The 26159-nt window shown below is 42.8% G+C and overlaps 1 protein-coding gene across 1 annotated transcript; it reads left to right on the top strand.

Moving 5' to 3' along the window:
* Positions 1 to 8855: 8855 nt before the first annotated feature.
* Positions 8856 to 24504, top strand: LOC311136894 (LIM/homeobox protein Lhx8-like; the record flags this gene model as incomplete). The annotated part of the gene is made up of 8 exons (XM_084171208.1): positions 8856 to 8942; positions 12056 to 12202; positions 12395 to 12516; positions 12928 to 13148; positions 18426 to 18529; positions 18814 to 18909; positions 19412 to 19586; positions 24425 to 24504. The coding sequence occupies 8 exons, from the start codon at positions 8856 to 8858 to the stop codon at positions 24502 to 24504; spliced, it is 1032 nt and encodes a 343-aa protein (XP_084027334.1).
* Between the last annotated feature and the right edge of the window lie 1655 nt (positions 24505 to 26159).

Here is a 26159-nt window from a genome sequence, read left to right as displayed (position 1 = left end):
GTGCCTTGCTGCAGGAGGTACTGGTGCACTTCTCAAAATAGATGGCATCATGAGGAAGGAAAATTATGTGGATGTATTGAAGCAACATCTCAAGACATCAGTCAGGAAGTTAAAGCTTGGTCGCAAATGGGTCTTCCAAATGAACAATGACCCCAAGCATACTTCCAAAGTAGTGGCAAAATGGCTTAAGGACAACAAAGTCAAGGTATTGGAGTGGCCATCACAAAGCCCTGACCTCAAGCCTATAGAACATTTGTGGGCAGAACTGAAAAAGCATGTGCGAGCAAGGAGGCCTACAAACCTGACTCAGTTACCCCAGCTCTGTCAGGAGGAATGGGCCAAAATTCACCCAACTTATTGTGGGAAGCTTGTGGAAGGCTACCGGAAATGTTTGACCCAGGTTAAACAATTTAAAGGCAATGCTACCAAACACTAATTGAGTGTAGGTAAACTTCTGACCCACTTGGAATGTGATGAAAGAAACAAAAGCTGAAATAAATCATTCTCTCTACTATTATTCTGACATTTCACATTCTTAAAATGAAGTGGTGATCCTAACTGACCTAAGACAGGGAATTTTTACTAGGATTAAATGTCAGGAATTATGAAAAACTGAGTTTAAATGTATTTGGCTAAGGTGTATGTAAACTTCCGACTTCAACTGTATCTGGTCGAGAGCTGGTCACCATATGCCATAATCAGTAAACCTCTCCTCAATGCGCCCAAGAGGCTTCAAAGCATGCTCCTGACTCTGCAAAACTACAGCCTGAAGGTCGTCTACAAGCCGGGACCAGAGATGTACATCAGCGACACACTGAGCAGGGCAACAGCACAATGTACAGGCAGAGGCACTGCCTATCAGCGGCATGCCATCTGTTCTCTACAGCAGGAACAACAAGATGTTCAACAGATCAATCAGCAAGACTACTTGAACATCACAGATCACTGCCTAGCCCATATCAGGTAACACACTGACAAGGACGAACACCTACAGTCACTGAAGTTCATGGTTCTCACAGGTTGAAAGAGGAGACACCTTTCACAGTGAGATAATTCTGGACCTTTCGAGACGAGATCAGCGTGCAAAATGACAATTTGTTCAGAGGTCAGAAGGTCATTATCCCCACATACACTCCAGTCACGTTGGAGGTGACTCATGTTACCGCCAGGCATGCGAAACATTATACTGGCCATACATGCAGGCAGAAATTAAAGACTTTGTCAGCAGCTGTACCACATGCAACGAGTACACTAATGAACAGCAAAAGGAAACCATGATGTCGCATGAACTGCCCACAAGCACCTGGCAAATCATCAGCACAGACTTATTCAGCCACAGACAAAAGGACTATCTTCTCATCGTTTATCACTACTCTGACTTCATGTGGTCAAACTCCCATTCTGAGGCGAAACGCTTGAACTGTGTCGTGAATTGTGGGCCGTGGTCCGTGATGACTTTGTCAGGTTGGCCATGCCTTGCAAACTGTGCCTTGCAGTCATAAAGCGCTGCAAGGCACAGTTTGCAAGGCATGGCCAACCTGACAAAGTCATCACGGACCACGGCCCACAATTCACGACACAGTTCAAGCGTTTCGCCTCAGAATGGGAGTTTGACCACATGACTTCCTCTCCAAAGCACCCAAAGGCAAATGGCAAGGCAGAATCATCTGTCAAGATTGCAAAAAAACTGTTACGTAAGACTTTGCGTGACAGCAACGACCCCTGGAAAGCCATCTTACAGTGGAGGAACGCACCCACCGAAAACATGGACAGCAGCCCAGCGCAACGCCTTCTGTCAGACGTCTGAAGACTACCATCCCCGTAACCAACAAGTTACTTGAGCCCTGCGTCATGGTTGGCGTCACAGACAAACTGCGCCACAGAAAACAGCTTGCTAAGTGCTTCTACGACCGGACTGCTCGAGACCTACCAGAGCTGGAGGAAACGATAAGGATGAAACCGCTGCCGGGAGACCACACAGGACTTTGGAGACTGAGCACGTGTCTACAGAGAGTTGCACCACGTTCTTACCTGGTGGATGACGGTGGCTCCCTCTATCGTCACAATCTGGTGGATCTGTGGCAGAGCAGACAACAAACCAGAACACGCCATACACTCACCTAGATGAGCAAGATCACAGTCCAGGCCTAAGGGCGCAGAACTGAGACATGAGCCAACTGCGACTGAGGCTTCTCCCCCACCAAGCTCTCCAGCTCCTGGCCCTAGTCCTACCCCTGTCAGAGCCCACACTTACTCACGGGTGGGTCGGCTGTGTAAGGCACCGGGCACGCTTACTCTGTAAGCAAGGGACTGTGTTAAACTGTCCTCTGTTATAAAAAATATATATATTTTAAAAAGGAAGCCGACAACTGAAGTGAAAATAACATTTAATGTATTTTCATTTGTTATGACTTGACTGTTAAGAACTTAAGGTTGTGCTGTTACGTTTACACTTTTTATTGAAAAGGATGATGTTAGGGAGTCTAGTTGATAGGTAATCGACTAGCTGCGCTGTTTTCCGGACTCCATATGTAGGGACTTGTACAATACTTGAACACGGCTATTGAACTTGACATTTGTGTCTGTCTTTATTATTTAATCTAACATATCATACTGAAACAAACACCTGCGCCAATATATCTTCCAAACACCGGCTTCTCTGGCATTATCACTTAAATAATGCACGCTCTAGAATGCCCTTCAAGCCAATCAGAAACAAGTATTCAACAATGCCATGGTATCCACCTCATTTTCGAATGTCGCTATGGGCACAGCCAAACAACAGAAGTGATGGATTCGACTTCAGCTTTACTTCCCTACTGAAGCCCATAAATTAATTGACAATTTATAGAGTATACAAGTCAAGGAAACAAATATAAGTGTATAAGTCTAATTTTACACATATTTCATTCATGTTCGCTAACGTTAGCTAGACTTACTAGTAGGCTAGTTCTGTTGTGATAATTACGTTAGTTGTGTTGTGTCAGAGTTAAGGCCTAGGCCATCCACCAAGCTAATAACTATAACGATAACTATGTATGTGTTCGTAAATTCAATCTGGAGTGCCAGAGTAAATTCAGAGCATTGTCAGATTGTCCGGTCGTAAATTCTGTGTTTCGCTCTCGGAGCGTTCAGAGCGCACACTGGACGATCTGGTCGAGGAGCAGGGTTGATCCAAGCATTCTGACCTCACAACGGCAGACAAGCACCCAAGCTAACTGGCTAATATTGGCTAGCTTGCTAGCTACTTCAAAACACAAATGAGAGAACACCTCACTCTGACCATTTTATTCGTCCTTGCAGAGCTGGTTAGGCTGTTTTCATGTTATCCAGAGCATTGGTGACTAACTGCGCTGTTGGAAACAATTTAATTTAGCCTTTTTGCCACGTTTACCGACACCGGCCATATTCAACGGGTGTTGAGCGTTCGTAAATTCATCAGTTATTCTGCACTCTGGCACACTCAGACAAGAGTGCTCTGAAATCGGAGTAGATGGCCAGAGTGAATTTACGAACGCACTCTATGCGAACCAACCACTGGTTTGGTGCGGGGAGTAGGTACGGGGCGTACCGGGCTGGCAACACGCACCACTGGTTTGGTGCGAGGAGCAGGTACGGGCCTTACAGGACTGGAGACACGCATCACTGGTTTGGTGCAGGGAGCAGGTACGGGGCGTACCGGGCTGGAGACACGCACCACTGGTTTGGTGCGAGGAGCAGGCACGGGCCGTACCAGACTGGAGACACGCATCACTGGTTTGGTGCGAGGAGCAGGCATGGACCGTATCATACCAGGCTGGGGACACGCACCACTGGTTTGGTGCGAGGGGCAGGAACAACCTGTCCTGGCTGAACGTTCATTTTAGCCCGGCAAGAGCGGGTGCGGGCACCAAGCGCACCGGGCTGTGAATGCGCACAGGAGATACAGTGCGTATCACAGCATAACAGGGTGCCTGTATGGTCCCACGCTCCTTAACACGAGTGCGGGGAGTTGGTTCTACTCTGAAACCTTGCTCCGCCAGCCTCTGCTCTAAGGACTGCATTCTCATTTTCTTTAGGGTTAATTCCTCTCTCAGCTCCTCCTGTTGCCTAGCCAGCTCCTCTCTCCGTGCATCCACTGACTCCTTCTCCCTGTGGGCCTCCTGCAGCGCCTCCTTCTGAATGGAGAGCTCCTGCTCCCTCTTCTCTATCAGCCCCCGTAAGGTGGTGGTCTCCTCTCTCAGAGTGCTGACCTGCAGGTCTTTCAGGGCCTCCTGCTGCTTTGCCAACCACCCCGTGTGCCCCCCCCCCAAATGTTCTTGGGGCTGCCTCTCGGGCTTCCTTAGTGATCGGGACCTTTTGAGTCGCCGTTTCTCCTCCCTCGCTGTCTCCGTCTGCTCCCAAGGAAGGCGATCCATACCTGCCTGGATCTCTTCCCAAGTCCAGGATCCCTTACCGTCCAAAATATCCTCCCATGTCCATGTTGTCTGCTCTTCCTGTTCACGCTGCTTGGTCCGTTGTTAGTGGGATCTTCTGTCATGTTCGTTGAGTAAAGGATTGGACCAAGGTGCAGCGTGGTATGCATACATAGTCGTTTATTATAGAAACACCGACAAAACAACAAAAGCAACGTAACGTGAAGTTCTAATGGGCTACACATAAACAAGCCAAACCAGAAACAAAATCCCACAACATAGGTAGGCAAAATGGCTACCTAAGTAAGATCCCCAATCAGAGACAACGATCGACAGCTGCCTCTGATTGGGAACCACACCAGGCCAACATAGAAAGAGATAACATAGATCTACACATAGATATTCACACCCTGACCAAACCAACTAGAGATCTCTATGTCAGGGCGTGACAGTATGTGACAAATATAATTTGATTTGGTTTGATTTTTAGCCTGTGCGTCTTTTACAGCATATCACTGCCTCATTGCTCAAGAGGTTTGCAAGTGATTTCCATTTTTCGAATGGTTGTCAATTCCTTTGGGTCTTCCTTTTTACTGTGCTCATCTCGATGTCCTCTGCAACTACAGTGCATTCAGAAAGTATTCAGACCCCTTCACTTTTTCCACATTTTGTTATGTTACAGCCTTATTCTAAAATGGATTAAATATTTTTTCCCCCTCATCAATCTACAGACAATACCCCATAATGACAAAGCAAAAACAGGTTTTTAGAAATGTTCAGGTCTCTCCAGAGATGTTCGATCAGTTTCAAGTCCGGGCTCTGGCTGGGCCACTCAAGGACATTCAGAGGCTTGTCCCGAAGTCACTCCTGCGTTTTCTTGGCTGTGTGCTTAGGGTCGTTGTCCTGTTGGAAGATTAACCTTCGCTCCCAGTCTGAGGTCCTGAGAGCTCTGGAGCAGGTTTTCATCAAGGATCTCTCTGTACTTTACGCCATTCATCTTTCCCTCGATCCTGACTAGTCTCCCAGTCCCTGCTGCTGACAAACATCCCCACAGCAAGATACTGCCACCACCATGCTTCACTGTAGGGATGGTATTGGCCGGGTGATGAGCAGTGCCTGGTTTCCTTCAGACGTGACGCTTGGCATTCAGGCCAAAGAGTTCAATCTTGGTTTCATCAGACAAGAGAATCTTGTTTCTCATGGTCTGAGAGTCATTTAGGTGCCTTTTGGCAAACAACAAGCGGGCTGTCATGTGCCTTTTACTGAGGAGTGGCTTCCGTCTGGCCACTCTATCATAAAGGCCTGATTGGTGGAGTGCTGCAGAGATGGCTGTCCTTCTGGAAGGTACTCCCATCTCCACAGAGGAACTCTGGAGCTCTGTCAGAGTGACCATCGGGTTCTTTGTCAGTTTCGCCGGGCGGCCAGCTCTAGGAAGAGTCTTGGTGGTTCCAATCTTCTTCTATTTAAGACTGATGGAGGCCACTGTGTTCCTGGGGACCTTCAATGCTGCAGAAATGTTTTGGTACCCTTCCCCAGATCTGTGTCTCGACACAATCCTGTCTCGGCACTCTACCGACAATTCCTTTGATCTCATGCCTTGGTTTTTGCTCTGACATGCACTGTCAACTGTGGGACCTTATATACATTTACATTACATTTACGTCATTTAGCAGACGCTCTTATCCAGAGCGACTTACATTATTATTTTTTTCATACCCTCTGTGGGAATCGAACCCACAACCCTGGCGTTGCAAACACCATGCTCTGTCAACTGAGCTACATCCCTGCCGGCCATTCCCTCCCCTACCCTGGACGACGCTGGGCCAATTGCGCGCCGCCCCATGGGTCTCCCGGTCACGGCCGGCTACAACAGAGCCTGGATTCGAACCAGGATCTCTAGTGGCACAGCCTGCACTGCCTTAGACCACTGCGCCTTAGACCACTGCGCCACTCGGGAGACAGGTGTGTGCCTTCCAAATCATGTCCAATCAATTGAATTTACCACAGGTGGACTCCAATCAAATTGTTGGAACATCTCAAGGATGATCAATGGAAACAAAATGTACCTGAGCTCAATTTCGAGTCTCATAGCAAAGAGTCTGAATACTTATATAAATAAGGTATTTCCGTTTTTTATTTTGAAAACATTTGCAAAAATTTCCAAAAAAACATTTTCGCTTTGTCATTATGGGGTATTGTGTGTAGATTGTTGAGGAACATTTTTTCATTTAATCCATTTTAGAATAAGTCTGTAAGGTAAAACATTTTTTTGAAAAAGTGAATGCACTTTCCGAATGCACTGTATATACAAAAGTATGTAGACACCCCTTCAAATTAGAGGATTTGGCTATTTCAGCCACACCCGTTGCTGACAGGTGTGTAAAATCAAGCACACAGCCATGCAATCTCCATAGACAAACATTGGCAGTAGAATGGCCTTACTGAAGAGGTCAGTGACTTTTAATGTGGCACCGTCATAGGATGCCACCTTTCCAACAAGTCAGTTTGTCAAATTTCTGCCCTGATAGAGCTGCCCCGGTCAACTGTAAGTGCTGTTATTGTGAAGTGGAAACGTCTAGGAGCAACAACGGCTCAGCCGTAAAGTGATAGACCACACAAGGTCACAGAACGGGACCACCGAGTGCTGAAGCGTGTAAAGATCGTCTGTCCTCGGTTGCAACACTCACTACCGAGTTCCAAACTGCCTCTGGAAGAACTGTCAGCACAAGAACTGATCGTCGGGAGCTTCATGAAATGGGTTTCCATGGCCGAACAGCCGCACACAAGCCTAAGATCACCATGCGCAATGCCAAGCGTTGGCTGGAGTGGTGTAAAGCTCGCGCCATTGGACTCTGGAGCAGTGGAAATGCATTCTCTGGAGTGATGAATCACGCGTCACCATCTGGCAGTCTGATGTACGAATCTGGGTTTGGCAGATGCCACGAGAACACTACCTGCCCCAACGCATAATGCCAACTGTAAAGTTTGGTGGAGAAGGAATAATGGTCTGGGGCTGTTTTTCATGGTTCGGGCTAGGCCACTTAGTTCCATCGAAGGGAAATCTTAACGCTACAGCATACAATGACATTCTAGACGATTCTGTGCTACCAACTTTGTGGCAACAGTTTGGGAAAGGTCCTTTCCTGTTTCAGCATGACAATGACCCCGTGCACAAAGCGAGTGCCATACAGAAATGGTTTGTCGAGATTGGTGTGGAAGAACTTGACTGGCCTGCACAGAGCCCTGACCTCAACCCCATTAATCACCTTTGGGATTAATTGGAACGCCAACTGTGAGCCAGGCCTAATTGCCCAACATCAGTGCATGACCTCACTAATGGTCTTGTGTCTGAATGTTCCAACATCTAATGGAAAGCCTTCCCAGAAGAGTGGAGGCTATTATAGCAGGAAAGGAGAGACCAATTCCATATTAATGCCCATGACTTTGGAATGAGCTGTTCGACGAGCAGGTGTCCACATACTTTTGGTCATGTAGTGTATTCTGACATACAGCTGGATAGATCATAGTTGAACATTAAACATTTGTTTCACTGAAGGTTATATATGCCAATGACTTCAAACGGAAAGATGAACCTTCCTACTTCAGGAAAAAAAAAAAATCTGCAGAATACTTTAGAGGTCAGTTTGAGCGGAACAGATGTTAAGGGGAAAATGTAGATTGCATTTCTTTACAATGTGATGGTAGCCTAAACTATATGCAGAATTTGATTGTAAAATGACAATCGACTATACGAAAAACCCCTCAACATCCTAGCAAGCCTTGTGCATAATTACTATTCCAATATCTTGTGAGATTTCATTTGTTTAAAAAAACATGAGATACAGGCTTGATCAAAAGGTGACATTTTGGTGCGTCTTTTTAGTAAAGAATATTCAGACACTATACAACCAGCCTATCATTACCAATGGAAAAATATAGCCATCTTAATTTGAATAACTGTTGTATTGTCAAATGCCGGTGCTTTGAAATCAAATTCGCCTATTGCCTGGCCTATAGTTATGGTCGAAATGTTCTGTCCCATTTCCCTTTAAAAATGTTTTATCGTAAGTGATTTCATTTAAAGAAACCCTTCGGCATACACTTAAATGGTTTAACAGATATAAAATACTGAAGAACAATTACTCCAATTTCAAGACCCCACTATGGTTAATTTTATGCCATTGTTTGGCATCCTCCCACAGGCCTATAACGATAGTGAATGTTTGTCAGGGAGGCGCGGCCAAAGCACACAGGAAAATATGATTTATGTTCCGCCCTCAAGAAAACGAAATCTCCTGGCTTGGTATAGCCTACTGCCAGAAGTAACTCGGAGTTGGAGACAAAAGGAATTAACTTATCATCTCATTTAACTTAAAAGGGATAGGCTATTGAGCATTTGCAACTGTCAAAAAGTTACTATTTTTGGGTTGTTTTGCGCATTTGCTCATAGTCATAACTGAAATGCACTGGAAAAGTGAAAAGAAACAGGAATGTTGCAACGTTGTTGATGAGAATGAAAACGGATCCATGTTGATGTCTAAAGATGGGGTAAGTTCTATCTTTTTTATATGCCTACTTCAAAGAGAGATGATGTGTGTCAAAGATTATTCTGCTTTCCTCGGAACAAGAATTGTGCAATCATTTCAGGGCAGCTTGCAAAGATATAGCTATAGGTTTATTATGAAAAAGATATAACTATAGGTTTATTATGAAACATATCTAGCTATAGGTTTATTATAAAACATATTTAGGTTTATTATGAAACATATATAGCAATAAGGTTATTATGAAACAGATATAGCTATAGGTTTATTATGAAACAGATATAGCTATAGGTTTATTATGAAACAGATATAGCTATAGGTTTATTATGAAACATATATAGGTTTATTATGAAACAGATATAGCTATAGGTTTATTATGAACCATATATAGGTTTATTATGAAACAGATATAGCTATAGGTTTATTATGAAACAGATATAGGTTTATTATGAAACAGATATACAGTGAGGGAAACAAGTATTTAATCCCCTGCTGATTTTGTACGTTTGCCCACTGACAAAGAAATGATCAGTCTATAATTTTAATGGTAGGTTTATTTGAACAGTGAGAGACAGAATAACAACAAAAGAATCCAGAAAAACGCATGTCAAAAATGTTAGAAATTGATTTGCATTTTAATGAGGGAAATAAGTATTTGACCCCCTCTCAATCAGAAAGATTTCTGTTTCCCAGGTGTCTTTTATACAGGTAACGAGCTGAGATTAGGAGCACACTCTTAAAGGGAGTGCTCCTAATCTCAGTTTGTTACCTGTATAAAAGACACCTGTCCACAGAAGCAATCAATCAATCAGATTCCAAACTCTCCACCATGGCCAAGACCAAAGAGCTCTCCAAGGATGTCAGGGACAAGATTGTAGACCTACACAAGGCTGGAATGGGCTACAAGACCATCGCCAAGCAGCTTGGTGAGAAGGTGACAACAGTTGGTGCGATTATTCGCAAATGGAAGAAACACAAAAGAACTGTCAATCTCCCTCGGCCTGGGGCTCCATACAAGATCTCACCTCGTGGAGTTGCAATGATCATGAGAACGGTGAGGAATCAGCCCAGAACTACACGGGAGGATCTCAAGGCAGCTGGGACCATAGTCACCAAGAAAACATTTGGTAACACACTACACCGTGAAGGACTGAAATCCTGCAGCGCCCGCAAGGTCCCCCTGCTCAAGAAAGCACATATACAGGGCCGTCTGAAGTTTGCCAATGAACATCTGAATGATTCAGAGGAGAACTGGGTGAAAGTGTTGTGGTCAGATGAGACCAAAATTGAGCTCTTTGGCATCAACTCAACTCTCTGTGTTTGGAGGAGGAGGAATGCCGCCTATGACCCCAAGAACACCATCCCCACCGTCAAACATGGAGGTGGAAACATTATGCTTTGGGGGTGTTTTTCTGCTAAGGGGACAGGACAACTTTACCGCATCAAAGGGACGATGGACGGGGCAATGTACCGTCAAATCTTAGGTGAGAACCTCCTTCCCTCAGCCAGGGCATTGAAAATGGGTCGTGGATGGGTATTCCAGCATGACAATGACCCAAAACACACGGCCAAGGCAACAAAGGAGTGGCTCAAGAAGAAGCACATTAAGGTCCTGGAGTGGACAGGCCAGTCTCCAGACCTTAATCCCATAGAAAATCTGTGGAGGGAGCTGAAGGTTTGAGTTGCCAAACGTCAGCCTCGAAACCTTAATGACTTGGAGAAGATCTGCAAAGAGGAGTGGAACAAAATCCCTCCTGAGATGTGTGCAAACCTGGTGGCCAACTACAAGAAACGTCTGACCTCTGTGATTGCCAACAAGGGTTTTGCCACCATGTTCTAAGTCATGTTTTGCAGAGGGGTCAAATACTTATTTCCGTCATTAAAATGCTAATCAATTTATAACATTTTTGACATGCGTTTTTATGGATTTTTTTGTTGTTATTCTGTCTCTCACTGTTCAAATAAACCTACCATTAAAATTATAGACTGATCATGTCTTTGTCATTGGGCAAACGTACAAAATCAGCAGGGGATCAAATACTTTTTTCACTCACTGTAGCTATAGGTTTATTATGAAACATATATAGCTATAGGTTTATTATGAAACAGATATAGCTATAGGTTTATTATGGAAAAGGGGCGCAAAATTATAACAAAAGGGGTTGAAATGAAACTGCTTGAAATTACCTTACCAATTATACCTCTCAATATTATATTGGCAGTCTTATATAGCAGCAAGTTCAGTGTTTTCACTTCCTAAATATTCAGCAATTAAGACTCAAATAGTTAATAAGACCTCTTCACCTTTAGGTTGCCCTGGACAAACGTTTGTGTTAAACTTAGGCTTTTAATTGGTGTTATTAAATACATCAATTCCCTTTCCCTGTCGACCTCGGGCTGGTTTTGATTGACATGCGAAATTGATATGTTAGGGAGTCAACCATTGTGCTTAGCAGTTCAGAAACCCCAAATGCAAATCTCAAGAGAATAATGCATATTGGATAACTATTACCTCGTGTCGCCTGTTTTTGTAACTAATGACTATCCTTCCCTTTTTAAATGTCATTTTGATAATCGCTGGGGTTGTCATGGTGAAATGGTGATGAGGATGATAGTTATGGGATGTAGACCAAAAAACCCTGTTTGACAGACCAAAACCCTTGTTCCTCCCATGCCATGTATAGCTTGTCGTCATATGTGAAGATTGCAAAGGCGACGCAGAGGTTATCAGCAGGTGCAGTGATGGTAGGAGAGAAATTAATGGTAACATTTCATAATTTGATCTAATGAATAATTTGAAAACTAAAACTAAACAAATATTAGTTTTCTTAGAAATTCACCATTAAGGCTACTCACATTAAATTCCTTTTTACATATGGAGAGATGTTTGTTTGTTTTGTTTTAACCGCATGCGCCTGTCAACATCTCTAAAATAGGCCTTTCGCTAAAATGTTTTTATTGGAATGAACCCGATAACCGGAGTGTCTAATTCCCGCGCAACTACATTGGCACGAATGCGTAATGTGCGCCAAAGTTTTCGCTATGCACGTGTAGGTTATAAAGGCTATAGGATTCGGCACAGCATGCATCCTAACCGCGGTACATTGTTCTATTCAGGGCACAACAGTTGAAGTTTTGGATGAAGATTTATGCTCCCTCGGCTCATCCTCCCCGTCGCTGCGGGCGATGGCATCTGCACCTCTGTTGGGTAGAACTGTTTGTGCAAGTTGCAGTGAGGAAATTGTGGATAAATACCTGCTGAAGGTAAAATATGTGGTTTCATCTTGTGGCAACATTTTACATTTTGTTGGGGTGCTCATTTTTGTGCACAGCTTGTGCTTTTTGTATTCGATTTTAGTCGACTTACTGTACAACAATATATTGTAGCACTCGCATTACTACTAAATCATGTCTGAATATTCTTATGTTATTTCATTATCGTATGTTTTTTCATAGGTTAACGACTTGTGCTGGCATGTGCGTTGTCTCTCCTGTAGCGTTTGCCAAACATCGCTTGGCAGTCATACAAGTTGTTACATCAAAGACAAAGAGGTCTTCTGCAAATTTGACTACTTTAGGTATTTCAAATTGTTTTTGAATCCTTCATGCATATCAAATAAAATCAAAAGTGTTTTTTAAATATAATTTTTGGCATTTATATAGCCTACCATTCAATATTTTTCCTGTATAATAAACCAATAAATGAACATATTATTATAATTATCATTCTTCTTCTTCTTACTATTATTATTATTATTATTATTATTATTATTATTATTATTATTATTATTATTATTATTATTATCATATTATCATCATAATTTATTTGTAACACGTAATTTACAAGATTGGATATCATGTTGCAGCTTCATTATCAATATGCTATTTTTGTTGTCCTATTACATGTTGCATTTAATTCCACTATTCATCCGCCATCTAACCAACAGGGCAGTTATTTACCTGACTTTTGAAACCTGTATTTATTGCAGAAGATATGGAACATGGTGCGCGTGCTGCGGCCGAAATATACACTCTACGGACTGGGTCCGCCGGGCGAAGGGAAACGTGTACCACCTGGCGTGTTTCGCCTGTTTCTCCTGTAAGAGGCAGTTGTCTACGGGGGAAGAGTTTGCCCTGGTGGAGGAGAAGGTGCTGTGTCGTGTCCATTACGACTGTATGCTGGACAACCTGAAATGTGCCCTGGAGAAAGGTGAGCGTTCTGCACTGGAGTAACACAAATCCACAACTTCTGCTGATATAGGGACCTGAATGGTGAGCGAAAATAAATCTATAAACTCATCATAATCTGCAGCAATATTTATCAATTAAAACCTAAACAAATTATTATTTATTATCGACATAGGTCAAGTGGAGCCTAAATAAGTAACACAATAGATATTGTTTTAAGTGTTTCTTAAATTTCGGATATTTGCACCTGTTCCTGAATGAATGAATGCTTCTTGTGATGTCAGGAGGACTACTGCACCAGAAGCTCCCAATCTTTTAACACTGCTTATTCGCTTATGTTTGTTAATATGTTCTGGAAACCACAGAGAAAAAAACAACAATACAATTAATCAATTTGTCAATGTCTTTGATTGTCTTTGATTAATATTTTCTGGTCAAAGTGATCATACGATATACAGTGCCTTCAGAAAGTATTCATACCCCTTGACTTATTCCACATTTTGTTGTGTTACAGCCTGAATTCAAAATGGATTGAATATATTTTTTTTCCTCACCCATCTAAACACAATACATCATAATGACAAAGCGAAAACAGATTTTTAGAAATGTTAGCAAATGTATTAAAAATAAAAAACATAAATACCTTATTTACATAAGTATTCAGATCGTTTGCTATGAGACTCGAAATTGAGCTCAGGTGCATCCTGTTTCCATTGATCATCCTTGAGATGTTTCTACAACTTAATTGGAGTCCACCTGTGGTAAATTCAATTGATTGGACATGATTTGGAAAGGCACACACCTGTCTATATAAGGTCCCACAGTTGACAGTGCATGTCAGAGCAAAAACCAAGCCATGAGGTTGAAGGAAGTGTCCGTAGAGCTCCGAGACAGGATTATGTTGAGGCACAGGATTGTGTCGAGGCACAGATCTGAGGAAGGGTACTAAAACATTTCTGCAGCATTGACAGGTGCTGACAGGTGTATAAAATCAAGCACAGCCATGTAATCTCCATAGACAAACATTGACAATAGAATGGCTTTACTGAAGAGCTCAGTGACTTTCAACGTGGCACCGTCATAGGATGCCACCTTCCCAACAAGACAGTTTGTCACGTTTCTGTCCTGCTAGAGCTGCCCCGGTCAACTGTAAGTGCTGTTATTGTGAAGTGGAAACGTCTAGGAGCAACAACGGCTCAGCCGTAAAGTGGTAGGCCACACAAGGTCTGTCCTTAGTTGCAACGCTCACTACCGAGTTCCAAACTGCCTCTGGAAGCAACATCTGCACAATAACTGTCCGTCAGGAGCTTCATGAAATGGGTTTCCATGGCCGCACAGCCGCACAGCCTAAGGTCACCATGCGCAATGCCAAGCGTCGGCTGGAGTGGTGTAAAGCTCGCCGCCATTGGACTCTGGACCAGTGGAAACGCGTTCTCTGGAATGATGAATCACGCTTCTAGCAGTCCGACGGATGAATCTGGGTTTGGCGGATCCAAAATAGGAAAAATGTCAAGGGGCTACCGGTCAAAAGTTTTGGAACACCTACTCATTCAAGGGTTTTTCTTTATTTTTACTATTTTCTTCACTGTAGAATAATAGTGAAGACATCAAAACTATGAAATAACACATAATAAATCAAATATATTTTATATTTGAGATTCTTCAAAGTAGCCACCCTTTGCCTTGATGACAGCTTTGCACACTCTTGGCATTCTCTCAACCAGCTTCATGAGGTAGTCACCTGGAATGCATTTCAATTAACAGATGTGCCTTCTTAAATGACTTTGTGGAATATCTTTCCTTCTTAATGTGTTTGAGCCAATCAGTTGTGTTGTGACCAGGTAGGGGGGCTATACAGAAGATAGCCCTATTTGGTAAAAGACCAAGTCCATATTATGGCAAGAACAGCTCAAATAAGCAAAGAGAAACGACAGTCCATCATTACTTTAAGACATGAAGGTCAGTCAAAACGGAACATTTCTTCAAGTGCAGTCGCATAAACCATCAAGCGCTATGATGAAACTGGCTCTCATGAGGACCGCCACAGGAAAGGAAGACCCAGAGTTACTTCTGCTGCAGAGGATAAGTTCATTAGAGTTACCAGCCTCAGAAATTGCAGCCCAAATAAATGCTTCAAGGAGTTCAAGTAACAGACACATCTCAACATCAACTCTTCAGAGGCCTTCATGGTCAAATTGCTGCAAAGAAACCACTGCTAAAGGACACCAATAAGAAGAAGAGACTTGCTTGGTCCCAAAAACACAAGCAATAGACAGTAGACCGGTGGAAATTTGTCCTTTGCTCTGGAGTCGAAATTTGAGATTTTTGGTTCCAACCGCCGTGTCTTTGTGAGATGCAGTGTGGGTGAACGGATGATCTCCGCATGTGTATTTCCCACCGTAAAGTATGGAGGAGGAGGTGTTATGTGGGTGCTTTGCTGGTGACAATTTGAATTTTTTTGTAATCCAATATGTAATATAGTACAATTATCATAATGTGGTTGTAATCAAGAGAGGTTAGAAAAATTATCTAGATCCTCTATGAGGCTGTGGAGGGATCAAAATTTTGGATTTAAAAGAAAACATGAATCATCAGCATACAATGACACCTTTGTTTTTAAGCCCTGGATTTGTAGCCTCTTGATATTATTGTTGGATCATATTTTAATAGCTAACATTTCAATGACCATAATAAATAGATATGCCGATAGTGGACAACCTTGTTTTACTCCACTTGACGGTGTAATACTTTCTGAGAAGTAGCCATTATTGACTATTTTACACCTAGGGTTAATATACATAACTTTAACCCACTGTATAAGGGATTCTCCAAAATGGAAATATTCCAGGCATTTATATATAAATTCCAGTCATACTTTATCAAAAGCCTTTTCAAAGTCAGCTATGAATACCAGGCCTGGTTTCTCAGATTGTTCATAGTGTTCTATTGTCTCCAGTCCTATTCTATTATTGTCACGTTCGTTGAATGACGGGTCAGACCAAGGCACAGCGTGATATGCGTACATGTTTATTAAACTACTGTATAAACACACGACAAAACAACAAAGGAAACGAAAGGTGAAGTCCTAAGGTAGACACACAACTAACCTTACCAGGAACAAGATCCCACAACTAGACAGTGCCAATAGGCTGCCTAAGTATGATCCCCAATCAGAGACAACGAGCGACAGCTGCCTCTGATTGGGAACCACACAGGCCAACATAGATATACACATACTAGAATAACACCACATAGAATATACGCAACAAAGAATATACACACCCTGACTCAACATATACGAGTCCCCTGAGTCAGGGCGTGACAATTATTTCCATTGTATCGTCCATGTAAAAAAACCTGTCTGATTAGGATTAATAATATCCGACAATAGCTTTTTAATTCTATGCGCTATGCATTTTAATATAATTTTTGCATCACAGCACTGAAGTGTAAGGGCCTCCAATTATTTTAATGGACTGGATGTTAATATTTACCACTTGAGTCCTGTTTCAGTAATAATGAAATCAGACCTTGTTGAGTATCTGATAATCTACATTTTTATAGGAGTGGTTAAGACATGCTAATAACGGTCCTCTGAGCACATCAAAAAAGGTTTGGTATTGCAGTACTACTTTATTTATTTTTGGGGGGGGGGGGGGGGGTAGATCAGCTTAATATTGCAGATAGATTGTAACTTCCATCAATGTAATTGTCTGCATCACTTCCAATCCCCCATGTTCTTTTATATATATACTCCCCTTTATTACTTTTCAACCCCGCCATCCTTTCCCTACTTGGGGTAAATTAGTGAACAACAATGCTTAGGCCTCTACTTCCAGCTTATACTTACTATCTACATTTTATGGACACAGTCAATTTTACAATAATTCTATTTTATTTGTTTTTGCTCCTGAACTTCTTCTACTCTCAACCTCTCCGATAATTTTCATGATGTCCATCCGGTTTGCTTCTATATGCCATATCTTTCTAACTGTGCTCTTTCCCAAAAGCTCCCAACATACAACCTATATACTTATTATGGACACAGTATGCTTACATTATTAGTTATCTTGTTATTATTTGTTGTTATTTGTTATTAGTCCCATCCTTCAACTCCATTCAACACCATCCATTGCAGTATTACTTTAGTGCCTTGTTGCAAACAGGATGCATGTTTTGGAATATTTTTATTCTGTACTGGCTTCCTTCTTTTCCCTCTGTCAATTAGTTTAGTATTGTGGAATAACTACAATGTTGTTGATCCATCCTCCATTTTCTCCTATCACAGCCAATAAACTCTGTAACTGTTTTAAAGTCACTATTGGCTTCATGGTGAAATCCATGAGCGGTTTCCTTCCTCTCCGGTAAATTAGTTAGGAAGGATGCCTGTATCTTTGTAGTGACTGGATGTATTGATACACCATCCAAATTGTAATTAACAGCTCAAAGGGATATTAAATGTCTGCCTTTTTTTATTTTACTCATCTACCAATAGTTGCCCTTCTTTGCAAAGCATTGGAAAACCTCCCTGGTCTTTGTGGTTGAATCTGTGTTTGAAATTCACTGCTCGACTGAGGGACGTTACAGATAATTTTATGTGTGGGGTACCTCTGAGGTAGTCATTCAAAAACCATGTTAAACACTATTATTGCACACAGAGTCCATGCAACTTATTGTGTGACTTAAGCACATTTTTACTCCTGAATTTATTTAGGCTTGCCATAACAAAGGTTTTTTAATACTTATTGACTCAAGACATTTTAGCTTTTCATTTTGCATAAAATTTGTAAAAAATTTGAAAAACATAATTCCAGTTTGACATTACCAGCTACTGTGTGTAGGCCAGTGACAAAACATCTCACTTTAATCCATTTTAAATTCAGGCTGTAACACAACAAAATGTGTTAAAAGTCAAGGGGTGTGAATACTTTTTGTGGCACTATGTATACTTTTACTATACTGTAAAATGCATAAACCTTAAGACAAAGCCCCTTGACATTTGATAATAATTAAATTATGTCAATTGATACAAAAAATACAGCCCATTGTCTCTGATATGGAACAAAAGTAACTTCCCATTTCACAGATAAGAAGCCATTAAGTGCATAGATGTCGAGATTTCATATTAATCCCACTGGGAACACAATGCTTGAATCAACGTTGTTTCCACGTAATTTCAATGAAATGACGTTGAACCAACGTGAATTGATATCTGTGCCCAGTGTGATGTCTACGGCTTGCATGTCGAGTAGCCTGATTATGAGCTCATTAATTAAGAAGAGCAATCATCTCATTTCAGGAAGTGGTGTGAACCTAGAGGGGGCAATGCCAACAGAACAGGAAGTGAATCAGCCCAAGCCGTCGAAGAGAGCGCGCACCAGCTTCACCGCTGACCAATTACAGGTGAGCATCACATATCCCCCAAACTTACCTGGCAGACCATCCCCAGATCAATAGCATTGCGATAAAGCTGAATACCAAGGTTCATCATATTGTTCAATATGAATTAATACCCAAGGTTTGTTCATTTTCAAATCCTTCCTGGGAGCTTAAATCCTGCCCCTGCAGATGTCACCAAGCCTTGTCTGACTGTTCCCAGCCAAGGGGTTCAGGGAAAGTGATTAACATATGGATGACCTCATGTGATTGACCTGTGATTGACCTCAGTTACCTTATGACCACTCCAGGTGATGCAGGCCCAGTTTGCCCAGGACAACAACCCAAATGCCCAGACCCTGCAGAAGCTGGCAGAGCAGACAGGCCTGAGTAGGAGAGTCATACAGGTTAGATCAGGGATGGGTAACTGGCGGCCCACGGCGCAGATAAATTCAATTTTTGTGTAGAATTGCAGGAAATTAACTCTCAAACATCAATTTTCTCTTTCCGCTGTCAAGAGGAGCAACAATTTTTTGCTCGCATGGGTAAGCAGACCCGCGAGCCACTGTGGCCCCACCCCCATCAAAGTTGCCCATCCCTGGGTTAGATATTCATACACAGTTTGAATCAACGCATGCCTCACAATCAGGATAGGATATAACTGCATTTCTAAAGTACATTTGTAATCTTTATGAGGATTTGTTGTGTTAAAAAAAAACTTGATTTTCCGACATTTTCTCAAAAACAGCAATCTGGGATTGGTACATCTGTTCACCAAAACAAGTTATGAGGTGACCACTTTGTTGCTGTTTGAAACCCAGATTGCCCCTTTAATTAACACACATCAATTAAGTGTGTCACTATTGAATGCTGGTACTAAAAACATGGCACTTTCTATATCCTATCCAGGTTTGGTTCCAGAACTGCAGAGCACGCCATAAGAAGCACTCCTCAGACACCCCCCTGTCCTCCCTGCAGCCCGGCTGCCACTCCCAGCCCACCCCAGCCCCAGAGGAGCTGCAGTACACAGGCTACGGCACCCCAGAAGGATCCATGCTCACTGTGCTGCACTCCTACATAGATGGTAAGTGGAGAGATGGGCTGAATCCCAAATGGCACCCTATTCCCTTTATAGTGCACTACCTTTTGGCAGCTATGGACCCAGGTGAAAAGTAGTGCACTGTAAAGTAAACAGGGAGCAATTTGGGACGCACATTAGGCTGTAGAGATACAGTGCATACCAGTAAGACGGCCCAAATGGTCAATTTGCAGTGTACAAATGATTGTAATTATGTTCCGGCCCCCCGACATTCCGCTCCGACAAAAATCTACCCACGGCTGAATCTAGTTGCCTACCCCTGGTTTAGAGTTATAGGAACAGCCATCTCTCGTTGACAGACTACTTAACAAAAATTGTATTGTAATGTATGTCAAAAGACTGTGGGATGCAATGACTAATGAGCAACAGTCGTTCCGGTGCTTTGGTTTTCCGTCACTGGTTATTTGGACTCATCAGGATTTGGTGAAGGTGGTGCTAAGGGGGGTTGGGGAGGGGGGGGGGGGGGGGGGACCAGAGCCCTAGGTAATGCCCTATAAGACAAGAGCCCTATGTAGTGCCCTATAGACCAGAGCCCTATGTAGTGTCCTATTAGACCAGAGCCCTATGTAGTGCCCTATAGACCAGAGTCCTATGTAGTGTCCTATTAGACCAGAGCCCTATGTAGTGTCCTATTAGACCAGAGCCCTATGTAGTGCCCTATAGACCAGAGCCCTATGTAGTGCCCTATAGACCAGAGCCCTATGTAGTGCCCTATAGACCAGAGCCCTATGTAGTGCCCTATAGACCAGAGCCCTATGTAGTGTCCTATTAGACCAGAGCTGTATGTAGTGCCCTATAGACCAGAGCCCTATGTAGTGTCCTATTAGACCAGAGCCCTATGTAGTGTCCTATTAGACCAGAGCCCTATGTAGTGTCCTATTAGACCAGAGCCCTATGTAGTGTCCTATTAGACCAGAGCCCTATGTAGTGCCCTATAGACCAGAGCCCTATGTAGTGTCCTATTAGACATGAGCCCTATGTAGTGCCCTATAGACCAGAGCTGTATGTAGTGTCCTATTAGACCAGAGCCCTATGTAGTGTCCTATTAGACCAGAGCCCTATGTAGTGTCCTATTAGACCAGAGCCCTATGTAGTGTCCTATTAGACCAGAGCTGTATGTAGTGTCCTATTAGACCAGAGCCCTATGTAGTGCCCTATAGACCAGAGCCCTATGTAGTGTCCTATTAGACCAGAGCCCTATGTAGTGCCCTATAGACCAGAGCTGTATGTAGTGTCCTATTAGACCAGAGCCCTATGTAGTGTCCTATTAGACCAGAGCCCTATGTAGTGTCCTATTAGACCAGAGCCCTATGTAGTGTCCTATTAGACCAGAGCACTATGTAGTGCCCTATAGACCAGAGCCCTATGTAGTGTCCTATTAGACAAGAGCCCTATGTAGTGTCCTATTAGACCAGAGCTGTATGTAGTGTCCTATTAGACCAGAGCTGTATGTAGTGTCCTATTAGACCATAGCCCTATGAAGTGTCCTATTAGACCAGAGCCCTATGTAGTGTCCTATTAGACCAGAGCCCTATGTAGTGTCCTATTAGACCAGAGCCCTATGTAGTGTCCTATTAGACCAGAGCCCTATCTAGTGTCCTATTAGACCAGAGCCCTATCTAGTGTCCTATTAGACCAGAGCTGTATGTAGTGTCCTATTAGACCATAGCCCTATGAAGTGTCCTATTAGACCAGAGCCCTATGTAGTGTCCTATTAGACCAGAGCCCTATGTAGTGTCCTATTAGACCAGAGCCCTATGTAGTGTCCTATTAGACCAGAGCCCTATCTAGTGTCCTATTAGACCAGAGCCCTATCTAGTGTCCTATTAGACCAGAGCCCTATGTAGTGTCCTATTAGACCAGAGCCCTATGTAGTGTCCTATTAGACCAGAGCCCTATGTAGTGCCCTATAGACCAGAGCCCTATGTAGTGTCCTATTAGACCAGAGCCCTATGTAGTGTCCTATTGGACCAGAGCCCTATGTAGTGCCCTATAGACCAGAGCCCTATGTAGTGTCCTATTAGACCAGAGCCCTATGTAGTGCCCTATAGACCACAGCCCTATGTAGTGCCCTATAGACCAGAGCCCTATGTAGTGTCCTATTAGACCAGAGCCCTATGTAGTGTCCTATTAGACCAGAGCCCTATGTAGTGTCCTATTAGACCAGAGCCCTATGTAGTGTCCTATAGACCAGAGCCCTATCTAGTGTCCTATTAGACCAGAGCCCTATGTAGTGTCCTATTAGACCAGAGCCCTATGTAGTGTTCTATTAGACAAGAGCCCTATGTAGTGTCCTATTAGACCAGAGCTGTATGTAGTGTCCTATTAGACCAGAGCCCTATGTAGTGTCCTATTAGACCAGAGCCCTATGTAGTGTCCTATTAGACAAGAGCCCTATGTAGTGTCCTATTAGACCAGAGCTGTATGTAGTGTCCTATTAGACCAGAGCCCTATGTAGTGTCCTATTAGACCAGAGCCCTATGTAGTGTCCTATTAGACTAGAGCCCTATGTAGTGTCCTATTAGACAAGAGCCCTATGTAGTGTCCTATTAGACCAGAGCTGTATGTAGTGTCCTATTAGACCAGAGTCCTATGTAGTGTCCTATTAGACAAGAGCCCTATGTAGTGTCCTATTAGACCAGAGCCCTATGTAGTGTCCTATTAGACCAGAGCTGTATGTAGTGTCCTATTAGACCAGAGCCCTATGTAGTGTCCTATTAGACCAGAGCCCTATGTAGTGTCCTATTAGACCAGAGCCCTATGTAGTGTCCTATTAGACCAGAGCCCTATGTAGTGCCCTATAGACCAGAGCCCTATGTAGTGTCCTATTAGACCAGAGCCCTATGTAGTGTCCTATTAGACCAGAGCCCTATGTAGTGTCCTATTAGACCAGAGCCCTATGTAGTGTCCTATTAGACCAGAGCTGTATGTAGTGTCCTATTAGACCAGAGCCCTATGTAGTGTCCTATTAGACCAGAGCCCTATGTAGTGTCCTATTAGACCAGAGCCCTATCTAGTGTCCTATTAGACCAGAGCCCTATGTAGTGTCCTATTAGACAAGAGCCCTATGTAGTGTCCTATTAGACCAGAGCTGTATGTAGTGTCCTATTAGACCAGAGTCCTATGTAGTGTCCTATTAGACAAGAGCCCTATGTAGTGTCCTATTAGACCAGAGCCCTATGTAGTGTCCTATTAGACCAGAGCTGTATGTAGTGTCCTATTAGACCAGAGCCCTATGTAGTGTCCTATTAGACCAGAGCCCTATGTAGTGTCCTATTAGACCAGAGCCCTATGTAGTGCCCTATAGACCAGAGCCCTATGTAGTGTCCTATTAGACCAGAGCCCTATGTAGTGTCCTATTAGACCAGAGCCCTATGTAGTGTCCTATTAGACCAGAGCCCTATGTAGTGTCCTATTAGACCAGAGCTGTATGTAGTGTCCTATTAGACCAGAGCCCTATGTAGTGTCCTATTAGACCAGAGCCCTATGTAGTGTCCTATTAGACCAGAGCCCTATCTAGTGTCCTATTAGACCAGAGCCCTATGTAGTGTCCTATTAGACCAGAGCCCTATGTAGTGTCCTATTAGACCAGAGCTGTATGTAGTGTCCTATTAGACCAGAGCCTTATGTAGTGCCCTATAGACCAGAGCCCTATGTAGTGTCCTATTAGACCAGAGCCCTATGTAGTGCCCTATAGACCAGAGCCCTATGCAGTGTCCTATTAGACCAGAGCCCTATGTAGTGTCCTATTAGACCAAAGCCCTATGTAGTGTCCTATTAGACCAGAGCCCTATGTAGTGTCCTATTAGACCAGAGCCCTATGTAGTGTCCTATTAGACCAGAGCCCTATGTAGTGTCCTATTAGACCAGAGCCCTATGTAGTGTCCTATTAGACCAGAGCCCTATGTAGTGTCCTATTAGACCAGAGCTGTATGTAGTGCCCTATAGACCAGAGCCCTATGTAGTGTCCTATTAGACCAGAGCCCTATGTAGTGTCCTATTAGACCAGAGCTGTATGTAGTGTCCTATTAGACCAGAGCCCTATGTAGTGTCCTATTAGACCAGAGCTGTATGTAGTGTCCTATTAGACCAGAGCCCTATGTAGTGTCCTATTAGACCAGAGCTGTATGTAGTGTCCTATTAGACCAGAGCTGTATGTAGTGTCCTATTAGACCAGAGCCCTATGTAGTGTCCTATTAGACCAGAACCCTATGTAGTGCCCTATAGACCAGAGCCCTATGTAGTGTCCTATTAGACCAGAGCCCTATGTAGTGTCCTATTAGACCAGAGCCCTATGTAGTATCCTATTAGACCAGAGCCCTATCTAGTGTCCTATTAGACCAGAGCCCTATGTAGTGTCCTATTAGACCAGAGCCCTATGTAGTGTCCTATTAGACCAGAGCTGTATGTAGTGCCCTATAGACCAGAGCCCTATGTAGTGTCCTATTAGACCAGAGCCCTATGTAGTGTCCTATTAGACCAGAGCTGTATGTAGTGCCCTATAGACCAGAGCCCTATGTAGTGTCCTATTAGATCAGAGCCCTATGTAGTGTCCTATTAGACCAGAGCTGTATGTAGTGTCCTATTAGACCAGAGCCCTATGTAGTGTCCTATTAGACCAGAGCTGTATGTGCCCTATAACATTATTAAAGCGTTATTGTAACATTATTATAATATTATTTGAGCATCTCATGCTAGTCCTCGCTCTCTCTCGTTACTGTCAGGGAGGTATGCCATGGCAAGGGCAGAGCCCTGGGTACTGGTCTCATCTAATCAACTCTCTCTCTCCCTCTCTCTCTCTCTCTCTCTCTCTCTCTCTCTAGTGCACTCTCCTCAGTGTAAGCTGTTCCAGCCCCTGCTGTCCCTCCACACCATGACCTCCCAGCCTGTGACCCAGGCCTGAGCCCCCCCCCCACACACACACACACACACACACACACACACACACACACCTCAGTCTAGCAGGTTTAATTCATTGTAACATTGCTAAGTTACACTAAGTTCCATGTTAGAATACTTCAACATATCTGTGAAAAACTTGTTTTGTGTCTGAAAGGTGACTGAGATGTTATCTGGTGGATTTGTGTGTTTCTCTGGCCCCATACACACTTAAGTTGTAAAACAATGCACTTGGCACAAAGGTTGTGATACAACAAAGAGATTTTCATAAAAGGTTAAAAAAGAAATAATTACACAAGCATTGTGGAGACACCACAGAATGGTTTGCCTAAACATTTTTGTGCAGGCAGACTCTCTGTCGTATCACAGAAAATATGAGTTGTATCACAACTATTGTGTCAAGTACGTTGTACAGCAGTTGAACAAGCAGAGTGTGTGCGGGGCCTTTGTGTTCTTATTGCAAGGTGTCACAGTTTGATGCTGGTCTTTGATCTAAAGTGGGAAACTAGACTGCCTTTGACAAACCATTGTGAAGTTTATCTTAAATTACGAATTATTTGTACATCAGTATTTTAACTATTGTTGTTTAATTTATTTATTGTATGTGGTGAAGAAAATAAATATATATTGACAAAATGATTTGATAAAAAATAGTGACTGTTTTCTACTCACATCAACAACCAACAGTAAACTACCACAAATGTATGCGGCAAAGCAAAAAGTTAAAATGTGTTCAGTCAATGTAATAAATTACATTTTGTGTGTGTGGGGGGGGGGGGGTGGGGGGGGGGGGGGGGGGGGGGGGGGGTATTAATATGCCTTTATTGTAGCCAATAATGAGGTTATTAAGGATTGGCCAGTTTACATGACTTCTAATGTTTGAATAACACTTTATTTGAAGGTACAAGTATTAGCCACTAATTTGCCGTTTCTAAGTGTGTATATAAGCAGCTTATAATGCCTTTATTAGGTCTAATTAGCCATATGTTAGGCCTTCATTTAAGTGTTCTTATTCAAACATTAAGTAATGTATTACTGGCCAATCCTTAATAACCTAATTATTAGCATATGAATAGTTAATAAAGAGCAAGTTACACAAGAAACAGACTAGTAAGCTGTCTCATGATGGGACTTAAAGGGCATTGTACCTCAATATGTGTTCTCTATTCTAACAGGTGACCATATTTGTAATTTAATAATATGCACACATACAGCACAAACATTCCTACAATCTCAATGTTTTTTAAAAGAAAGCATAGATATTTTTTTATACATTTCAAAACCAAGATAGGACTCTATGATTGGAGTGGCGCTACAGTATACATACTGTATGCATCAGTCATAGATCTTTGAAATGAAATCGGTATTTTATTCTCTATCCAATAGCCTTTTAGCATCTTATCACTGTGCTGTTAGTGATCCGTCCATGCGTTGTCCTTGAGCGGTAGAGGTGAAACTAAGGCACACACTAACTCACCATGAGCTTTTACTTGGCTCTACTTGTTGACTGTGGTAAACCAAAATAACTCACTCCCCATACAGGGAGGGATTCCTCTTTTTTTACCTCAGTCTTATCTGATGTTTGAAAACGTACCCTATTACATGAAAACAAGCTGGCCAGTAAGTACCAGAAAGATAAATGACTCTACACACTGTATA

Source organism: Coregonus lavaretus (assembly GCF_964263955.1).
Source record: "Coregonus lavaretus genome assembly, chromosome: 11".
Taxonomy (NCBI): domain Eukaryota; kingdom Metazoa; phylum Chordata; class Actinopteri; order Salmoniformes; family Salmonidae; genus Coregonus; species Coregonus lavaretus.
Note: the sequence above shows the minus strand (reverse complement) of the source record. Positions and strands in the feature narration are given on the sequence as shown.